This window comes from Elaeis guineensis, chromosome 12 (genome assembly GCF_000442705.2).
Source record: "Elaeis guineensis isolate ETL-2024a chromosome 12, EG11, whole genome shotgun sequence".
NCBI classification, from domain to species: domain Eukaryota; kingdom Viridiplantae; phylum Streptophyta; class Magnoliopsida; order Arecales; family Arecaceae; genus Elaeis; species Elaeis guineensis.
Genome location: NC_026004.2, coordinates 50,259,286 through 50,284,421, shown reverse-complemented (window position 1 = coordinate 50,284,421; position 25,136 = coordinate 50,259,286). Strand labels below are relative to the sequence as shown.

Here is a 25,136-nt window from a genome sequence, read left to right as displayed (position 1 = left end):
GAGATACACATATCTGTACCTAGACAGATCATCGGTAAAGATAATAAAGTAAGTATAACCACCCCTGACCTACACATCAAATGACCCACACACATCGGTGTGTACCAAGGCAAGTAGCTCTGTGGTCCTTTCCCTATATCCTACAAAGGATAATTTGATTATTTTTTCTCGAAGACAAGATTTACAGACTGGATACGACTCTAGGTTAAGAGAGCCAAGAATCCCATTCTTTTTCAATCTGTTTATCCTGTCCTCTTCAATATGGCCTAATCTATGGTGCCACAAGTACTTTTAGTAAATCTCATCTCTGGATCTCTTTTGGCCTACGGCACTCATTATTTGCTTGTTTAGGTTCACATTCGCATCAACATGCAAGTGATAAAGACTGTCAATTAAAAGACCTCGTGCAACTAATTTATTTCGTAAATAAATGGAACAAAAATCTTTATTGAAACTAATTTCAAAACCTTCCTGTGCTAGCACAAACACGAAAATCAAATTCTGACTAGCTATAAGAACATAATAACAGTCTTTCAAATATAATCTAACACTAGATGGTAATCAAAGAGGGTAAGTGCTAATGACCTTTGCAGCAACCTTTGCTCTATTGTCGATCCGAAGGATCATGTTACCTTCCCTCAACCTCTTACTTTCTATCAGACCCTACATTAAGGTACATATATGAGCACTTGAGCCAGAGTCTAATATCCAACTAGAAGTAGAAGAAACCATAAAGTTAGATTCAATTACGAGTATACCTTCAGAAGGTTTATCATCCTTTTTTATCTTTAAGATCTTTAGGTATTTTGGACAGTTCCTCCTCCAGTGGCCTTCAGAATAATAGTGAAATACTTTTTCTTTACCTCAGCCACCTTTGGACCATCCTTCTTCAGCTTGCTCTCTTTCTTCTGCTTCTTTGCAGATTTAACCTTCTTCTTTCCAGTACACTTTTTCTTGGAAGAAGAAGTCTGCTCCATAGCGAGAACAATGCCCCTTGAACTATTCAAGGTACCCTCCATAGTGACCAATATGTTGACAAGTTCGGGAATAGTGCAATCAAATTTTTTTATATTAAAATTCATAATGAATTGACTATATGAACTAGTAAGGGATTGAAGGATCAAATCCATCTGCAATTCCTTTTGCATGTCCAGCTCGAGCTTTTGAAGCTCCTCAATATTCTTGATCAATCACACAGTGCTCATGGACAGACTACTTCTCATGTATCTTCAGATTGAAGAGTCTCTTGGATACTTCGAAGCACACAATACGGCTCTGCTCACCATACAACTCTTGTAGGTAAGTGATCATAGCCTGGACAGTGGGCGTATGCTCGTGCTAGCTTTGTAACTCGTTTGACATGGACACCAGCATATAGCACTTGACCTGACTGTCTTCATCTGTCCACTTATCAAAAATAGCTCTTCGCTAAACAGTATGACAGTTTGGTAACACTACGGGATCCTGATCGAGAATATGGCTTAACTTTTCTGAGGTTATACAATCTTAAAATTTTTAAGCCAGTCTTTAAAATTATTATCGATCATACGATTGGTTTCAAAGATACAGGCTAGAGGGTTCGAGGCTGACATTATTTAACTACGAGAGTAGAGATTCAAGTTAGACTTTTATACTTAATGTTTATATTTGCTTCTAGGTGTAGGATTTTAGGGTGTGCATGCATAGCAAAAGCATAATAGATTTTAAAATTTAAATTAAAAAAATTTAAATATAAAACCTTTAAACTAGCATCTCCTTGATGATTAACAATCATATATAACATAAATTTAAAATTAAATTCAAGCTATAGAGAATACCTGTAGTGCTTAATCTAAATTTCGACAGAACCTTCACCAGACGCCCAATTGTTCGCCCTTCAACGGTGATCCATACAGAGCTATGATCAGGACACTAACTCTTTGAGATAATTTTTCTTTCAAAATTCTTACTCTGAGAATTTTCTTGGACACCAGGACCTCAAGACCCTCTTCCTCTTCTCCTAGCCTTCCTATCCCTATCTTTTTTCTCTCCTTATCTTCCTTAATTCTCTTCCTAGACTCTTATCCTAAAATTAGACTTGTCCTTACTATTTTGGACTTATCCTAATAAGAGAAGGAAGGGACTAATTGGACAATAGGGAGAGGATGTTAGAAAGAAAGGAGAAATTGAAAATCTGAATGAATCCAATCCCCCGATGCACCCCCCTTAAATACTTTGAGACGGGTTGCCTTCGAAAATTATTCGCATCCCTTCCACGTGCCATCTCGCATCCATCAGAAAATCTCATGCCTCCTGATGAATTCTCATGCCCATCTGAAAGATTTTGATACATGGCAATCATCGAAAAAAATTCAAGAGACTCTTCGCGTAGGACTCTTCGAAATATTTTTCTCGATGATTCTCCGATGCATCATGCAGCTTCCTATGGCATAATTCTTTTCTACCACCCATTAGTGCAATTTTATCCATCCAATGGCCAGAAATAAAGGAGCTAACATTAGAATGGTGTGAAAAAAATCTCAGATTAAGAAGTGGTATGACAAATGGGTTAGAGTCCTTCACAAATTGGACTCTTGGTCAGGCGTGTGGATCAAACTAACAGGATTTCCAACTTCAACAAAGTTTCACATTTAAACCAAAAGGAATTTTAACTTCAAAAAAAAAATTTATGCTCAAAATTAAGTTAGAAATCACTTAAAAATTTATTTTATCATGGAACATTGGATAAGCTCAAGCATGAGGCATCCCATCTCTTGGGACATGAAAGCCGTTTCTGCACACAAAAATTGTGCCCATGCACAAGAAAAATTTTTAACTCATGGACACTTGGTTTTCTAGCTCCAAATTTTTTGATACATATAGCTAAGGGCCGACCCAACTCAAACCCAAAATTAGTTTGAATTAATTTGGCTCTGATTAGCCCAATCTGAAATCAATTTCAAACTCGATTCGAAACAAGGAGCTAGTTTTTGCAACATATGCAGGCATGTCAATTTTGCAAATATGGTCTAATCCAATTAGACCCCTGATCAATTTTTTTTGTGTGTGACCCATTGTGTTCCACATCTATCCAGTAATGGGTTCGAGTGTAAGTCGATTTGATTTGATTAGAATTTAATCTAACCAATCTAGATCCAATCGAACTAACTTGATTTCAACAATTAGAACTCTTTCTAATTGGTAATTGAATTAAACTCTTTAATTCGATCAAACCCACAAGACAAGATTAACATCTAGCAATATATCATATCTACCTGAAAGATATAGAATTTTAGTAGAAATACCAAAAATATCTTTCAGCAAAAAGTTATCGTGCAATTTGATCTTACGATCTTCCTGCACCCTGAATATGACTCCAGATATGGAATGATGTCAAATCTAATATCATACTCATATTTCTCTCAATCTTATATCATCATTTAATTAAAGAAATATTAGAAACTCTTTCTAATTTTCATTCTACTTTGATCAAAGGCTTCCTGAATCATCAATCGATCAGAGCAAGTAGGATGCGATCTCCTGCCTGAAATCTACTAACTATGCCTAAGGCATAGGCAACATCAGGTTTCGTACATAGCATAGCATATATGATCGACCCTACCGTCAAAGCATAGGGAATAGACTCATTCTATTTCTCTCTTTCAATCTTTTAGGAGACATCCTTCTAGAAAGATGTATGCCTTGACTCATAGGTAAGTAACCTCTTTTACTCCCATCCATGCTAAACCTATTTAGCACTAAGTCTATGTATTTGGATTTGGACAGGCCTAACATCCTCTTAAATCTATCTCTATAGGTCTTTATACCTAGTATATAGGATGCTTTCTCCAAATCTTTCATGGAAAACTTACTTGATAGCCATGTCTTGACCGATTGTAACATTGGGATATCATTTCCAATAAGAAGTATATCATCCACATTTAAAACTAAGAAGATAATGACACTCCCACTAGTCTTCTTGTATACACAAGATTCATCTATATTTTTGATAAAGCCAAATTCTTTGACTGTAACATCAAATCGGATGTTCCAACTCCTCAAGGCCTGCTTTAATCCATAAATAGATTTCTTAAGCTTGCATACCTGATTTGCTCTCCCTTTTGAGATAAATCCTTCTAGCTGAGACATGTAAACCTCTTCCTCAAGATAACAATTAAGGAAGGCAGTCTTCACATCCATTTGCTAAATCTCATAATCATGGTATGCTGCTATTGTAAGCATAATCTGTATAGATTTGAGCATGGCAATAGGTGAAAATATTTCATCATAATCAATACCCTATTTTTTCTTGAAACCTTTAGCTACCAATCTAGCTTTATAGGTTTCAACTTGGCTATCTGCTCCAATCTTTTTCTTATAGATCCATTTGCATCCAATAGGGGTCACACCCTCTGGTGCATCAACCAAAATCCATACTTAGTTAGAGTACATGGAGTCCATTTCGAATTTCATAGCCTCTAGCCATTTGTCTGAGTCCCTACTCATGATGGCTTCCGTATAGGTCAAAGGTTCATCATTCTCAATGATGTGGGCTTCATTATTCTCAATAATGAACCCATACCTTATTGGTACATTTCACACTTTATCCAACCTTCAGAGGGGAGGTGTATTTTGTGGTTGTACTTCATTAATAGATATTTTTGGTTGAGGATCATCTTGTGCTTGCATTTGTAGGTTTTGAACTTCTTCAAGTTCAATTTTCTTCCCACTGTCTATTTCTAGGATAAACACTTTTTTCATAAAAGTGGTATATTTACTGACAAATACCTTATATTCAGTAGGATGGTAAAAGAGGTATCCTATACTCTTTTTAGGATAGCCTACAAACATGTATTTATCTGCCCTAGCACTCAGCTTATGTCCAAAATTTTTTTTAACATAAGCTGGACAGCCCCATATCTTAAGATACTTAAGATTATGCTTATTTCCTCTCCATATATCATATAGAGTGCTTGGCATAGATTTTGAAAGTACTCTGTTCAAAATATAGATAGCAATTTCTAGAGCATGTCCCTAGAAGAAAATAGGCAAATCTGTAAGGCACATCATGGACCGCACCATATCTAATAAAGTACGATTCCTTCTTTTTGCTACACCATTTAGCTGTGGTGTATAGGGAGGGATCCATTCTGAAAGAATTTTATTTTCTTTAAGGTGATTTAGAAACTCATTTGATAAGTATTCTCCTCCTCGATCAGATCAAAGGATTTTAATTCTTTTTTCAGTTTGTTTCTCGATTATACTTTGATACTCTTTAAATTTATCAAAGATTTCGGATTTGTGTTTCATAAGATACACATATCTAAACCTAGGTAAATCATTAGTGAAGGTTATAAAATAAGAGTATCCTCCTCTGGCTTCTATTGTCTTAGGATCACATACATCAGTATATACAAGTCCTGATAACTCACTTATCCTTTCTCTATGTCCACTAAATAGAGTCTTAGTCATTTTTCTCATAAGATAAGATTCTTAAGTACCTAATGATTCATAATCATAAGAATCAAAGAACTCTTCTTTGTATAACTTGTTAATCTTTGTCTCACTTGTATGACCAAGTTGACAATGCCAAAGTAAAGTATTATTCAACTCTTCTCTCTTTCACATTTTACTTTTATCAATATGAAAAATATTATCATTAGATAGAATCAATCAGAAGATCATTATTAATAATGCCATGATAAAAAATTTTATTAGAAAAAAAAATTGAGCAACTATTGCTCTTTCCATTTATTTCATAACCTTATTGCAAAAGCAACGATACAGAAATAATATTTTTAATGATCTTAGACATATAATAACAGTTTTTTAGCTCTAAGATCTTTCAAGAATGTAACTTTAACATATATGTCCCTACAGCCTCTGCTTGGATGGACCTCCTCCAACATCGTAGAGCTCAAAATCACCCTTCTTCAGCACTCTAATGTTCTATAACCTCTGCAATGATTTGCAGATATGAGAACCGCAGACAGTATCCAATACCCAATAGTCTGAATTGAAAGAATTTAATGACAAAATTGTATGTATCTCATACATATCTTTTAGTACGTCGCTTACACCAGCCTTTACAGTTGCAAGATATAACTTGCAATTCTTTTTCTAGTATCTTGCCTTGCCGCGGTGAAAGTAGGTACCCTGTCCTAAGACTTTCTTCCCCTTCTTCATCTTGCCACCCTTAGGATTTAGTGCTTTCTTTGAACCCTTAAAACCTGATTTCTTCTTAGAAATTTTATTCATAAGAAAAAGTAGAACTTTTTCTTTCTTAATATGGCTCTCAGCTGTCTTAAGCATATTCAACAGCTCAGGTAAGGAGGTATTCAGTTTGTTCATGTAATAGTTCATGACAAAACTGAGCGAATGACTCAGAAAGAGATTGCAAGATCAAATTCTGACTTAATTCTCCATCCATCACAAAATTTAGTTGACCCAATCTAGTAATCAGATCAATGATCTTCAGGACATGATCTTGTATGGATGATCTCTCAGTCATTCTAGCATGGAATAACTGCTTAGATATCTCATATCTAGCAGTCCTACTCTGTTTTCCATACAAGTTTTTAAGATTGAGGAGTATGGATTGAGTATCCATTCTCTCATGCTGCCTCTACAACTCATTGCTCATAGAGGTCAGTATGATGCACTTGACAATCAAACTATCATTCTTCCACATTCTGTCTGTGGATACCTCCTCTGTGGCATTATCCCCAACCTCTTGTGGTTCGAAGACGTCGAGAATATAAAAGAGCTTCTCCTGAGTGAGTATGATCTTTAAATTTTTCAATCAATCCATATAATTGGGACTGATCAATTTGTTGGAATCTAAAATTTCTCGTATTGATAGTGAAGATGCTATTTGTAGAATTTAATCTACAATAATTAAAGAATATTATATAAGCAAACAACTCATGTTGACTCATACAATTAAATAAGGTCTTTAGATTTAATTGTGCCTCTCACTATTTTATCGAACATCATAACTCTCTACTATGATGAATGAGATATATTTCATATTTATCTTAATGGGATTGAGACCCTAATTCCTCATAATGATCTTATGTTAACACAACAAACCCTTATGAGTTTATAGGTAGAAAACACTTTCCAATTGCATCTCATGTAATTATCAATATTATATCTTGGCCTCTAAGACATTATTAACCTTGTGTTAACACAACAAGCTATAATATTTTAGTTAAGTTAGACTCTTGATTTCAATACAGTCAAATTCTAATATAATTGCCCTTGTGTTAACACAACAAAGCAGTATATTCAAAATTGCCGTCAGCATCTTCTATGCACTAGGATATGTGATATCAATCCTTGTGACAAGCATTGTGTTAATACAATAAACTAGCCATAGTTCATGATATAACATTAACCTAGCATGAAGGAAGGCCCTTAGTAGTGTTTTCAACATTAGGATTTTTCAATATCAAGATTGCTTAACCAAATTGGCCAGGTAAATAAGGTGAGGATCCCCTTATTGCTTTTCTTAGACATCAATAAATTGGTCAGGTCAGACAACAAAATCAATTAAAGAACCACCTATAGCACTTTTCTAGACACCAATTAATCAATTGATCGAGAATTGGTTAACCCATAGTTGCATATCACTACCACTTAATATAATTTTTAATAAGGGCTTTTATTTGGTCTCATGCACATTCTAACTATATAATATCAATTTATATATTAGTATTAAAATATTTTATATGTACAAATATAATATATGAACATTCATCATCTTAGAAAAATCTTGCAGCATAACCCCGTTATGCTAGGACAACCTTATGTCAGGATGATGAAGTGGTGAATCATATATGCATCATTTCATATTATCACATGAAAGCATAATAGAAGATATAAATTATTTTATAGTATAAATCATACTATTCATCATATAAACATTATGTATATATGATTGAACCAAACAAGGCCAGTTCTGATACCACAGTAGGGTTTTAGGGTGTGCATGCACAGTGGAAGCATAATAGATTTTAAAATTTAAATTAAAAAATTTTAAATATAAAATCTTTAAACCAGCATCTCCTTGATGATTAACAATCATATATAATATAAATTTAAAATTAAATTCAAGCTATAGAAGAATACCTGCAGTGCTTAATCCAAATTCTGACAGAACCTCCACCAGGTGCCTAATTGTTCGCCCTCCAACAGTGATCCACACAGGGCTATGATCAAGATACCAACTCTTTAAGATGATTTTTTCTCTAAAATTCTCACTCTGAGAATTTTATTGGATACCAGAACCTCAAGACTCTCTTCCTCTTCTTCTAGCCTTCCTATATCTTTTTTCTCTCCTTGTCTTTTTTAATTCTCTTCCTAGACACTTGTCCTAAAATCAGACTTGTTCTTATTATTTTGGACTTATCCTAATAAGAGAAGGAAAAAACTAAATAGACAATAGGGAGAGGATGTTAGAAAGAAAGGAGGAATTGAAAATCTGAATGAATCCAATCCCCCGACGCACCCCCCCTTAAATACTTAGCGACGGGGTTGCCTTTGAAAATTATTCGTGTCCCTTCCACGTGCCATCTCGCATCCATCAAAAAATTTCATACCTCTTGATGAATTCTCATACCTATCTGGAAGATTTTGATACATGGCAATCATCAAAAAAAAATTCAAGAGATGCTTCTCGTAGAAGGACTCTTTAGAACATTTTTCTCGATGATTCTCTGATGCATCGTGCAGCTTCCTATGGCATAATTTTTCTCCACCATCTATCAGTACAATTTTATCTATCCAATGACCAAAAATGAAGGTGCTAACATCAGAATGGTGTGAAAAAAATCTCAGATTAAGAAGTGGCATGAGAAATGGGTTAGAGTCCTTCACAAGTTAGACTCTTGGTTAGGCGTGTGGATCAGACTGACAGGATTTCCAACTTTGATGAATTTCCACATTTAAAATAGAAGGAATTTTAACTTTAAAAAAAAAATTTATACTCAAAATTAAGTTAGAAATCACTCAAAATTTTATTTCATTATGGAACATTGGATAAGCTCAAGGATGAGGCATTCCATCTAATGGGATGTGAAAGCTGTTTCTGCACACAAAAACTAAACCCACGCACAAAAAAAATTCTTGACTCATGGAGACTTAGTTTTCTGGCTTCAAATTTTTTGGTACATATAGATAAGGGCTGATCCAACTCAAATCCAAAATTGGTTTGAATTAATTTGTCCTTAATTAGCCCAATCTGGAATCAATTTCAAACCCAATTTGAAACAAGGAGCTAGTTTCTACAACATGTGCTAGCATGTCAATTTTACGAATATGATCTAATCCAATTAGACCCCTGATCAATTTTCTTTGTATGTGATCTATTGGGTTCCACATCTAGCTAGCAATGGGTCTGAGTGCAAGCTGATTTGATTTGATTAGAATTTAATCTAACCAATCTAGATCCAATCAAACTAGCCCGATTTCAACAATTAGAACTCTTTCTAATTGATGATTGAATTAAACTCTTTAATTCGATCAAATCTACAAGATAAGATTGACATCTAGCAATATATCATATCTATCTAGAATATATAAAATTTTAGTAGAAATATCAAAAATACCCTTCAGTAGAAGGTTACCGTGAAATTTGATCCTACGATCTCCCTGCACCCCGAATATGACTCTGGATATGAAATGATGTTAAATTCAATATCATACTCATATTTCTCTAAATCTTATATGATGATTCAATTAACAAAATATTAATTTTTTTTTTAAATTTTTATTCTACTTTGATCAAAGGCTTTCTGAATCATCAATCGATCAGAACAAGTAGGATGTGATCTCCTCTTACCAGCAGTAATCAATTTCATATTGACCTACTCACAACCTCCATACATATTCTACCATATCCAGAACACCATATATGATTAAGTCATGAATGAGTATGAACCAAAAAATATAGATTCATGTATACAAGGTTCTATGGTAGTCTTAGGTTAAAGGATTATATGCACAACTCCCATTATAAGAACATATCTTTTGACGGGTAAGTAAATTTCATAAGATATTTTTTAAGTCAGATCAATTCAGTGAACTTATTCTCTAATGAGCATCTACTTTCTTGTATTAGTGTCTCACACAAGTCGCATATGAGATCAGCCACTCTCTCCATCGAGCATACATAGGAAGTGCTAGTCTATCCGAAATATTGATCTCCTTCTCAATGCTCCTATGATTAGGAATATTCTAAATCAGAGTTTTTAGGATTTTAGGTCTTATAGGTATGATCTCATCATAATCCTAAACCCATTACCTTGATTTATAGAGTTCATCATAATCATTACAAAAGTAAGATGCAGCATATGATGAAAAATATCTTTTATTATTTAAAGAGTCAATACATGAGTCTAGAAGATTACAAGAAAAACTCATCAACATATAAATTTCGATTGGCTTGTAGGGCATATTCCTTTCACTAGGGACTTTAAGATGCAAATAATGACTCTCAGTAATTTTTTGGATCCCTCCACTCCCTGGGAAGGAAACGAAAATCCTAACGCAATAAAAGATTCTTAGTGGGTGCTGCAGTCCTACCGATGACATGCACTTCACCTAACAGTTATTGGTAACATGTACACCGATGTGCAGGCAACTCTTTGCCCAGATACTTTTCTAAGCATGTTGCAGCGACTTGATCTCTAAGTCATGTGGGCTCACCTAACAGTTATTGCCCACACTTTTTAGTTAAGCCCGACCCACCATTCACAAGCAGATGCAAGACCATCATTGGATTCCTCACCTAATAGTTATTAGGTCCAACCCCATCTTTACCCTGGAGTAACTCTTTACTAATAGAGTGGTGCTCCCGATGCAACTGAACTATTGTAACCAGCCAAGAACAATTAACGCCAGTAGCATGCCCACACATCTACAACGATAGAAGACCTATAGACTTAATATTTATGGAGAGATTTAAGTTTAGGTCTCATCTAATCAGTCATCATATGACTGATCTAATTGGCATGGGCTAAACCAAACCGCTAAGCAACTTAATTCAAGACCCAATCTTCCAAATTGATCAGATAAGTAGAGATCGATGAGGGTCCCCCCATTGCCTTTCTTAGACATCAATAAATTGGTTAGGTCGGCTAAATGAACCAATTAAATAACCATGTTTCATTAATTTACCTTAGACACTAATAGGTCGATTGATCAGAATTGGTGTTAGCTCAAGCGAATCGAGCTCAAACCAACAAGCCAAATTAGATCCTCAGATTAATTAATTCTACATATAAGATTCAATCGATTTGATCAACAATAATTTTATGATCATTAACTTAATTGATCTGACCCTAATCAACACGACTTGATTTGATCAATTACTTAATCGAATTAGATCCATATGACTCAAATCAAAAACCTTAAATGCAATCCTATTACATAACCTAATTAATGGTTTTCCCATGACCAAAATCCTCATGCACAAACATAAATTTCAGATTCTAAAATCATATTTCAGGTCTAAATTTTTTATATGAAAGTAAATTTTAAAACATGAAAATAATTTTCAAATTTTAACTCACAAACATATATCATATATATGCATGTAAAATCAGATCTAAATAAAATTTCAGATCTAAGCATGAAATCATATATCTCATATACTAATCATGGATTAGATTAAAAATAAATTTATAATCTAAATATGTAAACATATATCACATATATGAATCAAAATTCAGATCATATAAAAATTTTAGATTTTATGCATGTATCTATGTATCACATGAACATGAACATAAACTAGAACTCTTTCTAGATCAAAATTTAAATCTATGTATGCAATTACATATCAACTATATATCTTAAAATTAAATCTAAAATCAAATTTTAGATTTGAAGATCTATCTATACATCTCATGTATCAAAAAAACATCTGATTTTAAAATTTTTTCAAAAATATGTATATCAAAATTCAGCATATGAAAATTCGTGGCTCTGGTACCACCGTTGGAATTCAAACTTTGGTGCATGCATATGTGTTTTAAAATTTTATTTCTTAAATACCATAGTGGAGAACAAGATTAAAATACTTTTAATCTGAATTATGCATGCATGAAAATATAAAACTACATGGATCTATCTTATATGCTGAAATTGATATATGCTGAAATTCAGATTGTGATCAAATCACATACATTTTTTACAATCTTTTTCTATAAATCTAGATCTGAAAGAGAAGAGGTTCTCTCTTAGCCGCATAAGTATCTAGCCTCTATGAGTATCTACTCAGAATCAGTCTGGAACAACTTTCTTCAGTCTGAATTTTCTTCTCCAAAGATTCAGCCTGCTGAATCTAAACGAAGTCTAGATAACGATCAACACTTGATCTCTTTCCTTCATCTTCTTCTTTTTCTCTTCTCTAACTTTTTTTCTTACTTTGTGCTACTACAAAATACTAGCAACCAGCAGATAGGGGATGCCCAACAGCTTGGGCGTGGAGGAGAACTTGGGACGTCCCAAGTATGGGGCGTGAGGTAAGCCCAAAGGAGAAGGAGAAGGGAGAGGAAGAGAGGGCGTGGGGACTTTTTCTAGGCATGAGGGGCTGATGGTTTTTATATTCTAGGGACCTTAGGAGAGGTCCATTTAAATAAGCACAAGGATTAAATCCTATTCAATCACATAATACAAGTCCTACTTGCATTGGGTTTCCTATTAACTTAAGTTATCCAACTTACTTTAGGAGACCCTTTAGGTGTCACCAATTGGAGCGCTTGCACCTATAATTAGACACCCCAAAATATACCCAAGAGATACCCCATAGGGAAACTAAAGGCCCTCTAATCCATAGATATGCCCAACTTGATCAAATCAAGATGGTGCCCAAGAATAACTATCAAGAAAATTAATTAAAGACTTACACCCTTAATTTATATGATCCATAACCTTAGACACCCAATAATTGAAGTCTCATGAATCTTATTCATATAGGTTATTAGTAGATAGTTAAGTTAGAATTATCTTATCAAATAAGTAATCCCAATAGAAAGAGGAATTGGGTCCAACTATGTGCTAGCAAGGTTATCATGAACCTAATAGATTTCTCTAAACCCAATTGACACTTCATAAGCTCAATTACTTACTTCAGGCCTAATCTCTTTATTGTGTAACCCCATAGATTCAATTCTATCTGGTAGTAAGACATACAATGATCTTTATCAAAGTATCATTGAAACTCTTTTCAATGAGTCGGAACAATTTCACTCCAACTCAGCAAGGATTGTCGATCCAGAACAATCCTAGTGAGCTCTCACAATCTACCAATGATACCTAGTGTATGTAGTGACAATCCAGTAGAATTGAAATAAACTTCTAGGTATAGTTAATGTGTGATTCAGTCTCTCTACGTGAGTCCCGACTAGATGGCAGATTATAGATAAATTGTTAAACCTCAACATCAGTCATATGATAGATTCGATTAGCTCAAGTCCAGTTATGACTTTTGTGAAAACTCTTTTTCATCAATCATACTGCTGTGGCCACAGACTCTTGAATTTAGCCTCTCAAATCTCATAGGACTACTCTCTATCAAGATCGATAGATCCTATCTTGATACGCACCCCACTTCTATAGTGGACCAACTGTTGTCAATATCCACTACAGGGTTCATTAAGACTTATATTTATATGTCAGTCAAACTCTAGCAATCTCACTGTGAGTAGCAATACTATCTCAAGTTAAAAGATCAATCATACAACTACAGCATCGAGACAATCATTGACGATCGAATAAAAATCTAAGTGATCTCTTGTACGATCACGCTCAGTACTAGATGTTCTCTAACAACTATCCATACTCATCATCTTGTATCCTACACAGTAGACTAAAGACTCCTCTATCTCGAAGGAAGTGATTTGTGTGTCAGTCTATCCGGATCTATCATCGTCCTCATGATGATCCTATGACCAGGAGCATTTAGGAATTAAATACATGTCTTTAATTCTCAACATCTTGAGAATATATATCGAAACTAATTTTATAAATAATTTAAGAATACATCATATTTGAATGAAAAAGAACTTATCCTTTTATTGATCATATCAATATATTAAGTACAAAATTGTACTATAGATTTATTATAATATGTCAGTCATGTTGGTTTCTAGGACATACATCTCACAGATTCTACTATTAATAGAGAATTAATTAGTAATTAGATTACTAATTAACTTAATTTAATTAAGTAAAGAGCTTTGGATCAAGTCTAATTGAATTAGATTCAGTTTGACTTAGATTGGGTTTGATATGATCAAACCTTATTGTAAGAAAAATTTGATCCTGATTTGATCAAGACTTGGATTCAGCTAATTTCAAATTGGGTTAGAATTTTATTAAGATGATTGAGCTCCTAATTTGATTAGGTTTATTTCTATTATTGAATTCAAACCAGATTTGATTTGGTTTAAAATTAATTTAGAAATGAAGAGTCCCAGTCGGCAATGACTCTATCTTTATCTCTTGCGCCACCCTAGACCCATGCACCTAATCTCAATGCCAAATTAGATTTGAATTGAGATTTTTGGTGTGATGAGAATGGGCCTAGCAAAGGTGGGCGGCAAGGCATGATGAGTCATGATCTTATCTCCTGCCTAATTCGAATGCAATCCAAATTAGAGATAAGGAGATAAGAAGGAAAGAGATTTTTCAAATAAAGAAAAAAGGATGGTGCCTAGAGTTTTTTCCTAAATTTTCTTAAGGACTTTTTGGCATGAGAAATACCAGATTTCCATCTTCACACCATCACTCCTTTTTTGGATTTTTGGGATGCCAAAAATTATTCTTGGCATGGAGAAATTGGCGCCCTCCCTTTTGACCAAAACCCTAGAGTCTATCTATTTAAAGGGGGTCTCCAATCTTGGATGCCCAATCTTGATTTTCTCTTGCTGATTTTATTTTCTCCAAAGCTCCTTCTCCTCTCCTCTTCCTTCTCTAGATCTCTTCATCCTTTGGAGCATCCAAGATCCTTGAAGAAGAAGGAAGAGATCAGCCTCAAAGATTCTTGCAAGCTAGCACTTCTAAGGAGCTTGATCTGCACCGATCTTTGTGTCGATGTTCTATAGAGGTCGGATGACTTCGTATGACTGCGAGTAAACTGAAAGAGATCCTATCCAAGCATTAGACTAGCAAAGATCAAGAGTTTTTAGTTTGGTAATGGTTTCTAAACTTTCTTGATCGTGTTTGTTAAATCTTGTTAGGTATAAAATACCCTCAGCCAAAGTTCGTAAAAGGCCGACCCTCCCTGGGTTTTTCTGGCTTCCGACCTTATGTGGTGTCTCTCTCCGAACTCCTCCAACCGTCTGAGCTTCTACAATGCCATCCGGACTCCTCCAATAATGAGCTCCTTCATTCATCTATTGGACTGCCCCAAATGCTCTCTGAACTTCACTATCAGCCGATTCTCTACAGCGATCGACTATTCTCCGAATCTCTTCCAGACTTCTTCCGACCACGAACGACGTTACTCCGAACTTCTTCCAGACTTCGTCAATGTCCGAGCTTCTCCAACAGCAAAACTTCTGTGGTAACCAGACTCCATCCAAGTTTCTACGGTGGTCGACCGTCTTTCGGATTTCACCCGAGCTCCTACAAGAATCGAACTCCGTCTGAATTTCTACAGTGAATGGATTCCAGACGAATTTCTACAACAGACGGGCTACACCGGCCGGATCTCTACTTTGGACTTCTATCGCAAGCGGAATTTATCCGAGCTCCTACAAGAATCGGACTCTATCCGAACTTCTACAGTGGATGGATCATAGACGAACTTCTACAACGGATAGGCTCCACAAGATCTCTACTCCAAACTTCTTCCGGATCTCATCAATGACCGAGCTTCTCCAACAGCGAGACTTCTACAATAAGAAGTCTCCATCCAAGCTTCCATGACAACTGATCTTCGATCGAGCTTCTACAATAAGCAGACTTCATCCAGACTCGTACGAGAGCCGGACTCCGTCTGAACTTCTATAGCAGAATTGAATCCCAGACTCCTCCAACGTTCGACCTTCCACAGTATCCTCAAGACTCCTCCAACAGACAAACCTCCACAACGCTATCCGAACTCCACTGTCGGACGACCCCCTGCTGGATTTCTGATGAAATTGGACCTCTCTGGCGGACAATCTTCAGACGAGCTTCCACATCAAGCAAATCCAGATGAACTTTTCTGGCAATCGGACTTCTACCGGACTTCACCAACAAAAAGTATTCGTCCGAGCTTCTACAGCAGATGACTCCCGTCTGTAGCATCAGCACCCAAGGTATCCAACAACAGTAGACTCGTTAGCAACCTCGAAAATATCTGAGCTTCTCCTTGATTACTGAGACAGAGAGCCATTCCACTCCATCAGACGTCCCGACCGAGCTTTAGCCGTCAGGCCCGAACTCTCTGGCAAGTCACGACAATGGCCACTACCCTACTCCACTCTCTGTAATGGATTTTATGTGGCTCCACCACTCTCTGACAAGTCACGACAATGGATACCACTCCACTCTCCATAACAGACTCTACGTGGCCCTGAACGGCCCCCTGACGCCACTACTCTCTGTAACAAACTCCGCATGGCCCTAAACGACCCACTACCAGGCAGTTACAGACGTCACTGTCAATCAGTTACGCTCTCCATCTATAAAAAGGAACCCCAGATACGTTCTTCTCTAAGCTCAAAACTCTATCTCGAAACTCTGCTAAAATCTCATTTGAGTGCTCCATTTCTATTGAGGCAGAGTACTAACTTGAGCGTCGGAGGGTCTTGCCAGAGCACCCCCAACTCCGGTTTAGACTTCCCTTGCAGGTCCCGACGGCGGTCGTGATCCCCTCGACTCCAGCTTCTCCGACATCGGCAGAATTCTGCACCAACAGAATTGGCGCTAGAGGAAGGGGCTGTGTCTTCGCAGTATCCTTGTTCTTAAAGGAGTACTCAATGGGACTGTCTTCAGTCATCTTCTTCGACACTTTCTCCTTCTTCTCCTACCAAATCTCTATCTGATGCCTCCTCGAAAGGCATCCACTAGGCGATCCACGACCTCCGCGGTCAGATCTCAGCGAGCCCCGCAAGCTCCGACCTCGTCTCTAGTTTTTCAGGCTCCTCCTCGGGCAATGACAGTCGGCATGGAGCAGTTCGACTTACTGGTTCAGTAGGTCAGGAGCCTCACCGAAGCAGTGCAGGCCATGCAGCAGCAGCCGCAGGCATCAGTGTGGCTGGAAAGAGCATCGTCGAAGTTCCAGAATCCGACGATCGGGCGGGCCACTTGGGCCAGTCGCCCTGTTTTCCCCGGAAAGGAGAAGCAGAAGGTAGAGAGCCCTCCGTCCGATCACGATTCTACCCCCGAAGGGTCCTACCTCTGTTCCACCAGAAGACCCTCGAGACTCGCAGTCGAGAAGATCTCTTAGATCAAAGATTCCGGGAGATAAACCAGCTGATCGAAGAGCTCCGCCATGCTCCCACTACTTACGGTGAGGACATTTGCACTGACCCTCCTTTCTCTCAAATGATCATGCAGGAACCAATCCCGCCAAACTTCAAGCTCCCCCAATTCGAGAGCTACGACAGGACCTTGGATCCGGTTGACCACCTGGAGGCCTTCCAAACAATGATGCTGCTCCATGGCGCATCAGACACCATCCTGTGCTGAGCTTTTCCATCTACCTTAAAGGGAGCAACAAGAAATTGGTACTCGGCACTGAAGCCGGGTACTATCTTCTCTTTTGATCAGATGAGCCACCAGTTCATTGCTCATTTCATCAGCAGCCGACATTTCCGGAGAGGTTTGGAGTCCCTCATCAACATCAAGTAAAAGGAGGGAGAATCCATCCGAACTACATCAACCATTTTATTGCCGTCGCGTTGGAGGTCTGGAACTTGGACCAATTGGTTGCAATGGCCGCCCTAAAGAGCGGTCTTCAAAAGAACGATCTTCTGTTCTCTCTGAAAAAGAAGTATCCCAAAGACTTCACTGATCTACTAGCTCGGGCTGAAGGATATGCTCGAGCAGAGGAAGCCTTCAAGCTGAAGGATGAGGAGGCCGCGAAGGTGCGGCAGACGGACGACTTCAGCAAGCTCGCAGTTGAAAAAGGGCCGAGTGAAGCTTGACCAAGCTCTCGAACTCCCCCTGGACACAAGCGTGTCCGCACTCCTCCCTAAGCTCGTAGGCAGAGGAGCCCAAACCGCAAGGTTCGGTGGAGCTCTCCCCCAGGAAGATTTCACAGCTACGCCCCTCTCAATACATTGAAAACCCAAGTGCTGATGGAGGTTAGGGAGCAGCTACCGAGGCCGGAAAGGATGCGCACACACCTTGAGAAGCGCAACCCTAACAAGTTTTGCCTCTATCATCGTAACCATGGCCATGATACGGAGGAGTGCATTCAGCTCCGAGACGAGATTGAGGAGCTCATCAGACAAGGTCGGCTCGACAGATTCATTCGACGTCGTCCTGAAGGTAGGGAAGATCGGCCGAGAGCCCTGCCACAACAGGAGCCGCTAAGGAGGGAGGAGCAGCCTGAAGATCGGCCTCCAATTGGGATCATCAACTCCATCTCTGGAGGACCCCAACAGGGAGCAGATCTTCCACGACTATGGGATTCGAAAAATCTACGAATGTATTACCAATAACTCTGCCTTAAATAAAAGTTTCTTTTATATTTGCATATCTTTTCTTTTGGCATGAGCTCATAACGATAGGAAGTAGCTCCTTCCGACAATCAAAACTAAGCGTGTTAGGAATAGAAGGAGAACCTCGTCCTAACATGAGCAAAGTCGAAGGCCCGGTTATTTAAAGACTGGATGGGAGGAGAGGCCCTTGCAACGGCCCTTATGTGCCCCCACAGCCATGTTAGGAACAGGAGGAGAACCTCGTCCTAACATGAGCAAAGTCGAAGGCCCGATTATTTAAAGACTGGATGGGGGGAGAAGCCCTTGCATCGGCCCTTATATGCCCCCACAGCCATATTAAGAACAGGAGAAGAACCTCGTCCTAACATGAGCAAAGTCGAAGGCCCAGTTATTTAAAGATCGGATGGGGAGAGAGGCCCTTGCAACGGTCCTTATGTGCCCCCACAGTCATGTTAGAAACAGGAGGAGAATCTCATCCTAACATGAGCAAAGTCGAAGGCCTGATTATTTAGAGACCGGATGGGGGGAGAGGCCCTTGTAACGGCCCTTACGTGCCCCCACAGTCCTGTTAGGAAAAGGAGGAGAACCTCATCCTAATATGAGCTGAAATTGACTGTGTCAGGAATAGGAGAAGAACCTCATCTTGACGCAAATGAAGACCCGATCGTTCAAGATCGGACGAGGAGGAAAGCCTCCTCAATGGCTCCTCTACACCCCTACGACCCCATTAAGAGCAAAGAAAAAACCCTCACTCGAACACAAAAAAAAAAAGAGAAGAAAAAAAAGAAAAGCGATGAGCCACGCCAGTGATAAGGGAAAAACAAACTACATCAAAGACACAAGGAACCTCGTCTCAACGAGGAAGGAGACTCTTATCAAAAATCCTCAATCTCTAAGAAGGAACCCAACACTGACAGGAGAAAATCGACTTCCTCAAGGTAACGAGAAGTTCGGGCTCCCAAGCTCGAGCACCGGGAGGAAGCGTCAAACTCGAGTGGCCTCGAATAGACTTTCGATCATGAACAAAAGGGGCAAATCAACACGACGACGATCAGGAACCTTCAAATAATGTCGACATCAAATAGACTCTCAGTTTCAACCATCATCGAGGATTGCTTTAAGTTTTTGACTTCTTCTTCCAGTTCTTTCTTTCTTAACAGCATCTCCCGATACATTTGGTGGAACCGCCGACTCTCGCCCTCCGACTCCTGAAGCCTCTTCCTTAGAACTTCGGACTCTGCCTCGGCATTCTTGACCGCCTGCTGCTCGTAGGCCAGCTGAATCTTCAGCCGCTGCAATTTGGTCTTCTCCTGCCCAAGGGCCATGGACAGTTCTTCCATGGTCCCCCTCAAGGAGCGGAGTTCGTCGGAGTCTTGTGCAGAGGCGACCTAGACTCTCTCAGACAACTGCCTTTGAAGGCAGGCAACCTCGTCGGTCGCCGTCTTGAGCTTCCTTCAGTAGTTGTCTATTTGCCCGCACCAGTCGATTCGATAGGTGTTGTAGTTCGCCTCGGCATCCTGCAGCTGCTTCTGAAGATCAGAGAATTTCTTCGACCAGTCTCGATCGCGGTCGGCCTGAGTTGTGAGCCAGAATGAGCTCCCTTCCAACTAGCTAATCTTCTCCCATGCAGCCGCCAGCTCGACCTCAAGGGAGCTGATCTTGGACGCCTGAGTCCAAGATCGGTCGCTGGTGCATTTTTGGAGTTCCTCAAGCTCCTTCACGAAGTCAACCTTCCTTCGGGTGTAGTCCATGAAGCCCTTTTTGTGGAGGTCCCAAAAGTGAGCAGCCTCCGCAGTGACTTCCGAATGGCTCTGCCTCAGCCAGTGAAGTTCGTCATCCAGCTTCTTTGATTTTTTCATCAGGTGACGAACTTCCCTTTTGAGGTCCCGGACCATCGACTTCAGAGAAATCCTCTGTGGTAGGGGAAGAGCTTCGGCAGGGCACTGTTATTGGAAGGCAAGAGCACCACAACACAAATCAGTGCCAGAAAATAAAAGAGAAGAAAAGGAATGCAGAGTAAAAAAGAAGAGTCCTTTGTAAAGAAGAGTCCGATTTCATTAATTAAATAGTTCTTAAGTACAAGAGAACGAGAAAAAGTTGCAACAAAAAAAAAAGAGAGAATACAAAATTAGAGGTTTCGGACCTTTGGGGCAGAAGTGGGGGAGCTCGGCGCCCCCGGAAGGTCGGCCGCGGCAGCCACGGCAGTCAAGGAAGTCTCAGCTGGAGGAAGACCGGCACCAGCTTCAGAAGGCCCGGCTTCATCATCGGACGCCTCATCCAGGAAGCCGAGGTCCAGCTCAGAAAACTTCCTGACCACCTTCTCTTGGCAGAGCTCAAAGTCCTTGATGAAGGTGGCCTGGCTAAACTCGACCTCAGATCCCTCATCTCAAAGGAGGTTTTGAACTCCTCCACTACCCGGACCATTGTCTCTGAGACTAGGGTCGGGATCTGTGCCTTCAACTCAGAGACCTCAGCCTCTACTTTCTTTTTCTCCTCTTCCAAGGTGGCCCTCAAGTCTGCCGAGGTCTACCCCTCCTTCTGCAGCGCCTCTTGAAGACTCACAACCTCGACAATCTTCTCCTCGAGGCAGGCGACCTCAGCGAGGTGACCTTCCTCTGCCTGGGTGGCCTCCTTCCTAGCATCGTTCATCGCCTCGATGTTGGCGATGAGCTGGTGTCCAATCTGCAAGAGCGGCCAGGGAGTCAATATAAAAGCTGAAGAATAAGCAAAGTAAAGAGGCAGGAAGAAGGAGTAAATTGACCTACCTCGAGGAAGAATCCCAAAGAGTCCCAGACCCACTGCTCAGGATCAGCATGGATGATCCTATGGACGACCTCGGGCAGGATGCACCCATCGACCAATCTCTTTATTAGATCCCTATTGTTGAAGAGATTCTCCCTCGGATCTTCTTCGGAGCCATCTGCCCCCTCGATGGTAGCCCTGTTGCTGCAGCTCTTGTGGGCCAATGTCTTCTTTCTCTTTCTCCGTTCGACCCCTGGTGCCTCCTCGGACCGGGCCACTGGAGTGGAAACCTCAGTCGGGAGACTCCTTGAAGAGGCCCGGGGGACTGCGGGCTCGATGTCGGAGGAAGAGTCGACGGCAACGGCTGCCTGAGCAGGCACGGTAGGGCTGGTCTCTTCTGTCCTTGCCCTCTTCGCCGCCCCCAAGGATGCTGCGCCTTTCTTTTTGTGGGTCTTGAGATCCTAGGCTAGCATTCGAGCTGCATCAGCATCCATATCTGCAGTGAATGATGATCGACACAGCTTAACAAAAGAATAAGAAGAAAGGGGAAGCAGCAAACGACAAAGAAAAAAAAATGTATATATATATATAACAATACCGACAGGGTTGAGAGGGCTTAGGCCGATGTTGAACAAGAGTTGTTCCTTCAGGAGGTTAGAGAGAAGAGGAGCTGGATAAGTCTCGAGTTTATTGGAGGCTTCAAGTTCATCCTGTCCCAGGCTAGAAGCCCGACGGATGGAATCCCTCAGGGAGCCCCAAGGGGCAACCCCAGCTCCAAGGTCGGACATCAGATGTAAAAGTACCTCTCCTTCCAGTTGTGGATAGAAGAAGGGGCACCTCTCAGCAACCCCTTTCTACCAAACTGAGGAGAAAAGTACCACCAGTCTTTTATCGAGGGATGGCGCTTGAAGGTATAAAAATTCCTAAACAAAGAAAGGATTGGCCGAACTTCAGCTAAACTACAGAGAAAAAAAAATCCTATCAGAAACCTAAAAGAGTTCGGCGCTACAGAAACTAAAGAAATATTTAAGAAGCGGAAGAGAGCAATAACAAAAGGTGGAAGCGAAAGTCGAAGCCCGATGCGAAAAGCTTCTTGGTATAAACAGAAGCAGCCGGGGGGAGGAGCACTAGCCCGGCCAGTCAGCCCGGGAAGCTCCAGCTCGAACTCTGGAGGAACCCGTACTGAATCCTAATCAGTGAGAGTTCCTCCGGAGTCAGAGAGCTGGGGATGGTGTCTGGCATAAAGATCGAACGAGGTTCATCTACAGAACTAAGATTTTGGGGGCTTGAAATGGACAAATTCCTAGAACTGCTGGAGGAGGAAGTGTTGGAGGACATTTTGAATCAAGTGAAAATCCTAAAAACCCCGAAAAATTTGAAAAAAATAAGAAACGGGATGTTTGTGGAAAACCGAACAGGTGGAATGTAAAGGAGGAAAAACAAAAGAAGAACAGCAAGAAAAAAAAAAGAAAAGAATATATGGGGAGAGTTCTGGAACTAACCTAGGCTGGTCCGAAGGATGCAGAGATGCAGAGATGGGGATGACTCGAAGAACGCCTAAAGCCGAGAAGGATGCTGGGGAAGAACAAAACTCTCAGAAAGAAGGAGGGATCGAAGAAACTTCCAGGCAAAGTGAGACCCCTGAAGGAGGGAGGCAAGTTTAAATAAGTGACGAGGTCCGGTGCAGTGATGATTGCGGATCTCCTCTGGCCGATCTACAACCACCACGTGTCCCACTCACCATGGCAGACGGCTAAAAGTGGCCAACAACTGACAGAACCATTATTGCACCGTATCTAGAGCAACGCTCCAGCGAAAAACCTGAAAAAATCTTTTCAGATCGCCTCGATTCGAAAAGGCTCCAACACCAGTGCGCCAAATGCCAAAGTATCTGGAAACAATCGAGTACAAAAATCGAGGGAGGCAACTTCGATTGTGAAAATTTTTCTATACTTCCTTCATTCGGAATCCGAAATCGGAAGTCGGGGGACTGGTGTTGGGTATAAAATACCCCCAGCCGAAGTTTGTAAAAGGCCGACCCTCCCTGGGTTCTTCTGGCTTCCGACCTTATGCGGTGTCTCTCTCCGAACTCCTCCGACCGTTTGAGCTTCTACAATGCCATCCAGACTCCTCCAAGAATGAGCTCCTCCATTCATCTACCGAACTACCCCAAATGCTCTCTGAACTTCACTATCAGCCGATTCTCTACAATGATCGATTATTCTCCGAATCTCTTCCAGACTTCTTCCGACCATGAACGACTTTATTCCGAACTTCTTTCGGACTTCGTCAATGTCCGAGCTTCTCCAACAGCAGGACTTCTATGGTAACCAGGCTCCATCCAAGTTTCTACGGCAGTCGACCGCCTTTCGGATTTCACCCGAGCTCCTATAAGAATCGGACTCCGTCCGAACTTCTACAGCGGATAGATTCCAGACGAATTTCTACAACAGACAGGCTACACCGGTCGGATCTCTACTTCGGACTTCTATCGCAAGCGAAATTCATCTGAGCTCCTATAAGAATCAGACTCTGTCCGAACTTCTACAGTGGATGGATCACAGACGAACTTCTACGATGGATAGGCTCCACTAGATCTCTACTCCAAACTTCTTTCGGACCTTGTCAATGACCGAGCTTCTCCAGCGGCGGGACTTCTACAATAAGAAGTCTCCATCCGAGCTTCCACGATAACTGATCTTCGACCGAGCTTCTACAATAAGCGGACTTCATCCAGACTCCTATGAGAGTCGGACTCCATCCGAACTTCTACAGCAGAATTAAATTCTGAACTCCTCCAACGTTTGACCTTCCAAGGTATCCTCAAGACTCCTCCAGCGGACAAACCTCCACAACGCTATCCGAACTCCACTGTCGGACAACCCCCTACCGGATTCCTCATGAAATTGGACCTCTCCGACGGACAATCTTCAGATGAGCTTCCACATCAGGCAAATCCTAAACGGACTTCTCTGACAATCGGACTTCTATCGGACTTCACCAACAGAAAGTTCCCATCCGAGCTTCTACAGCAGATGACTCCCGCCTGTAGCATCAGTGCCCAAGGCATCCAACAACAGTAGACTTGTCAGCAACCTCGAAAACATCCGAGCTTCTCCTGGATTGCTGAGACAGAGAGCCATTCTGCTCCATCAGATGTCTCGATCGAACTTCAGCCGTCAGACCCGAACTCTCTGGCAAGTCACGACAATGGCCACTACCCTACTCCACTCTCTATAATGGATTCCAAGTGGCTCCACCACTCTCTGGCAAGTCGCGACAACGGACACCACTCCACTCTCCATAACAGACTCCACGTGGCCCTGAACGGCCCCCTGACGCCAATACTCTCCGTAACAAACTCCGCGTGGCCCTGAACGGCCCACTACCAGGCAGTTACAGATATCACTGTCAATCAGTTACGCTCTCCGTCTATAAAAAGGGACCCCAGATACGTTCTTCTCTAAGCTCAAAATTCTATCTCGAAACTCTGCTAAAATCCCATTTGAGTACTCCATTTCTATTGAGGCAGAGTACTGACTTGAGCATCGGAGGGTCTTGCCGGAGCACCTCCAACTCCGGTTTAGACTTTCCTTGCAGATTCCGACAGCGGACGTGATCCCCTCGACTCCAGCTTCTCCAACATCGACGAAATTCTGTACCAACAAATCTAATAGTTAGATATAGAATTACGGCATCGATCAGATCGATGCAAGTTTTATTTTCAAATCTCATGTACATATTAAATCA

General features: G+C 40.5%; 1 protein-coding gene across 1 annotated transcript in view; it reads right to left on the bottom strand.

Moving 5' to 3' along the window:
* The window catches only part of LOC140852847 (uncharacterized), an 84,757-nt gene extending 63,464 nt beyond the window's left edge, over positions 1-21,293 (bottom strand). Inside the window, exon 1 of the mRNA XM_073246402.1 lies at positions 21,203-21,293. Within this exon, the coding sequence (XP_073102503.1) occupies positions 21,203-21,293 (91 nt within the window). The remainder of the gene's footprint in view (positions 1-21,202) is intronic.
* Positions 21,294-25,136: the final 3,843 nt, after the last annotated feature.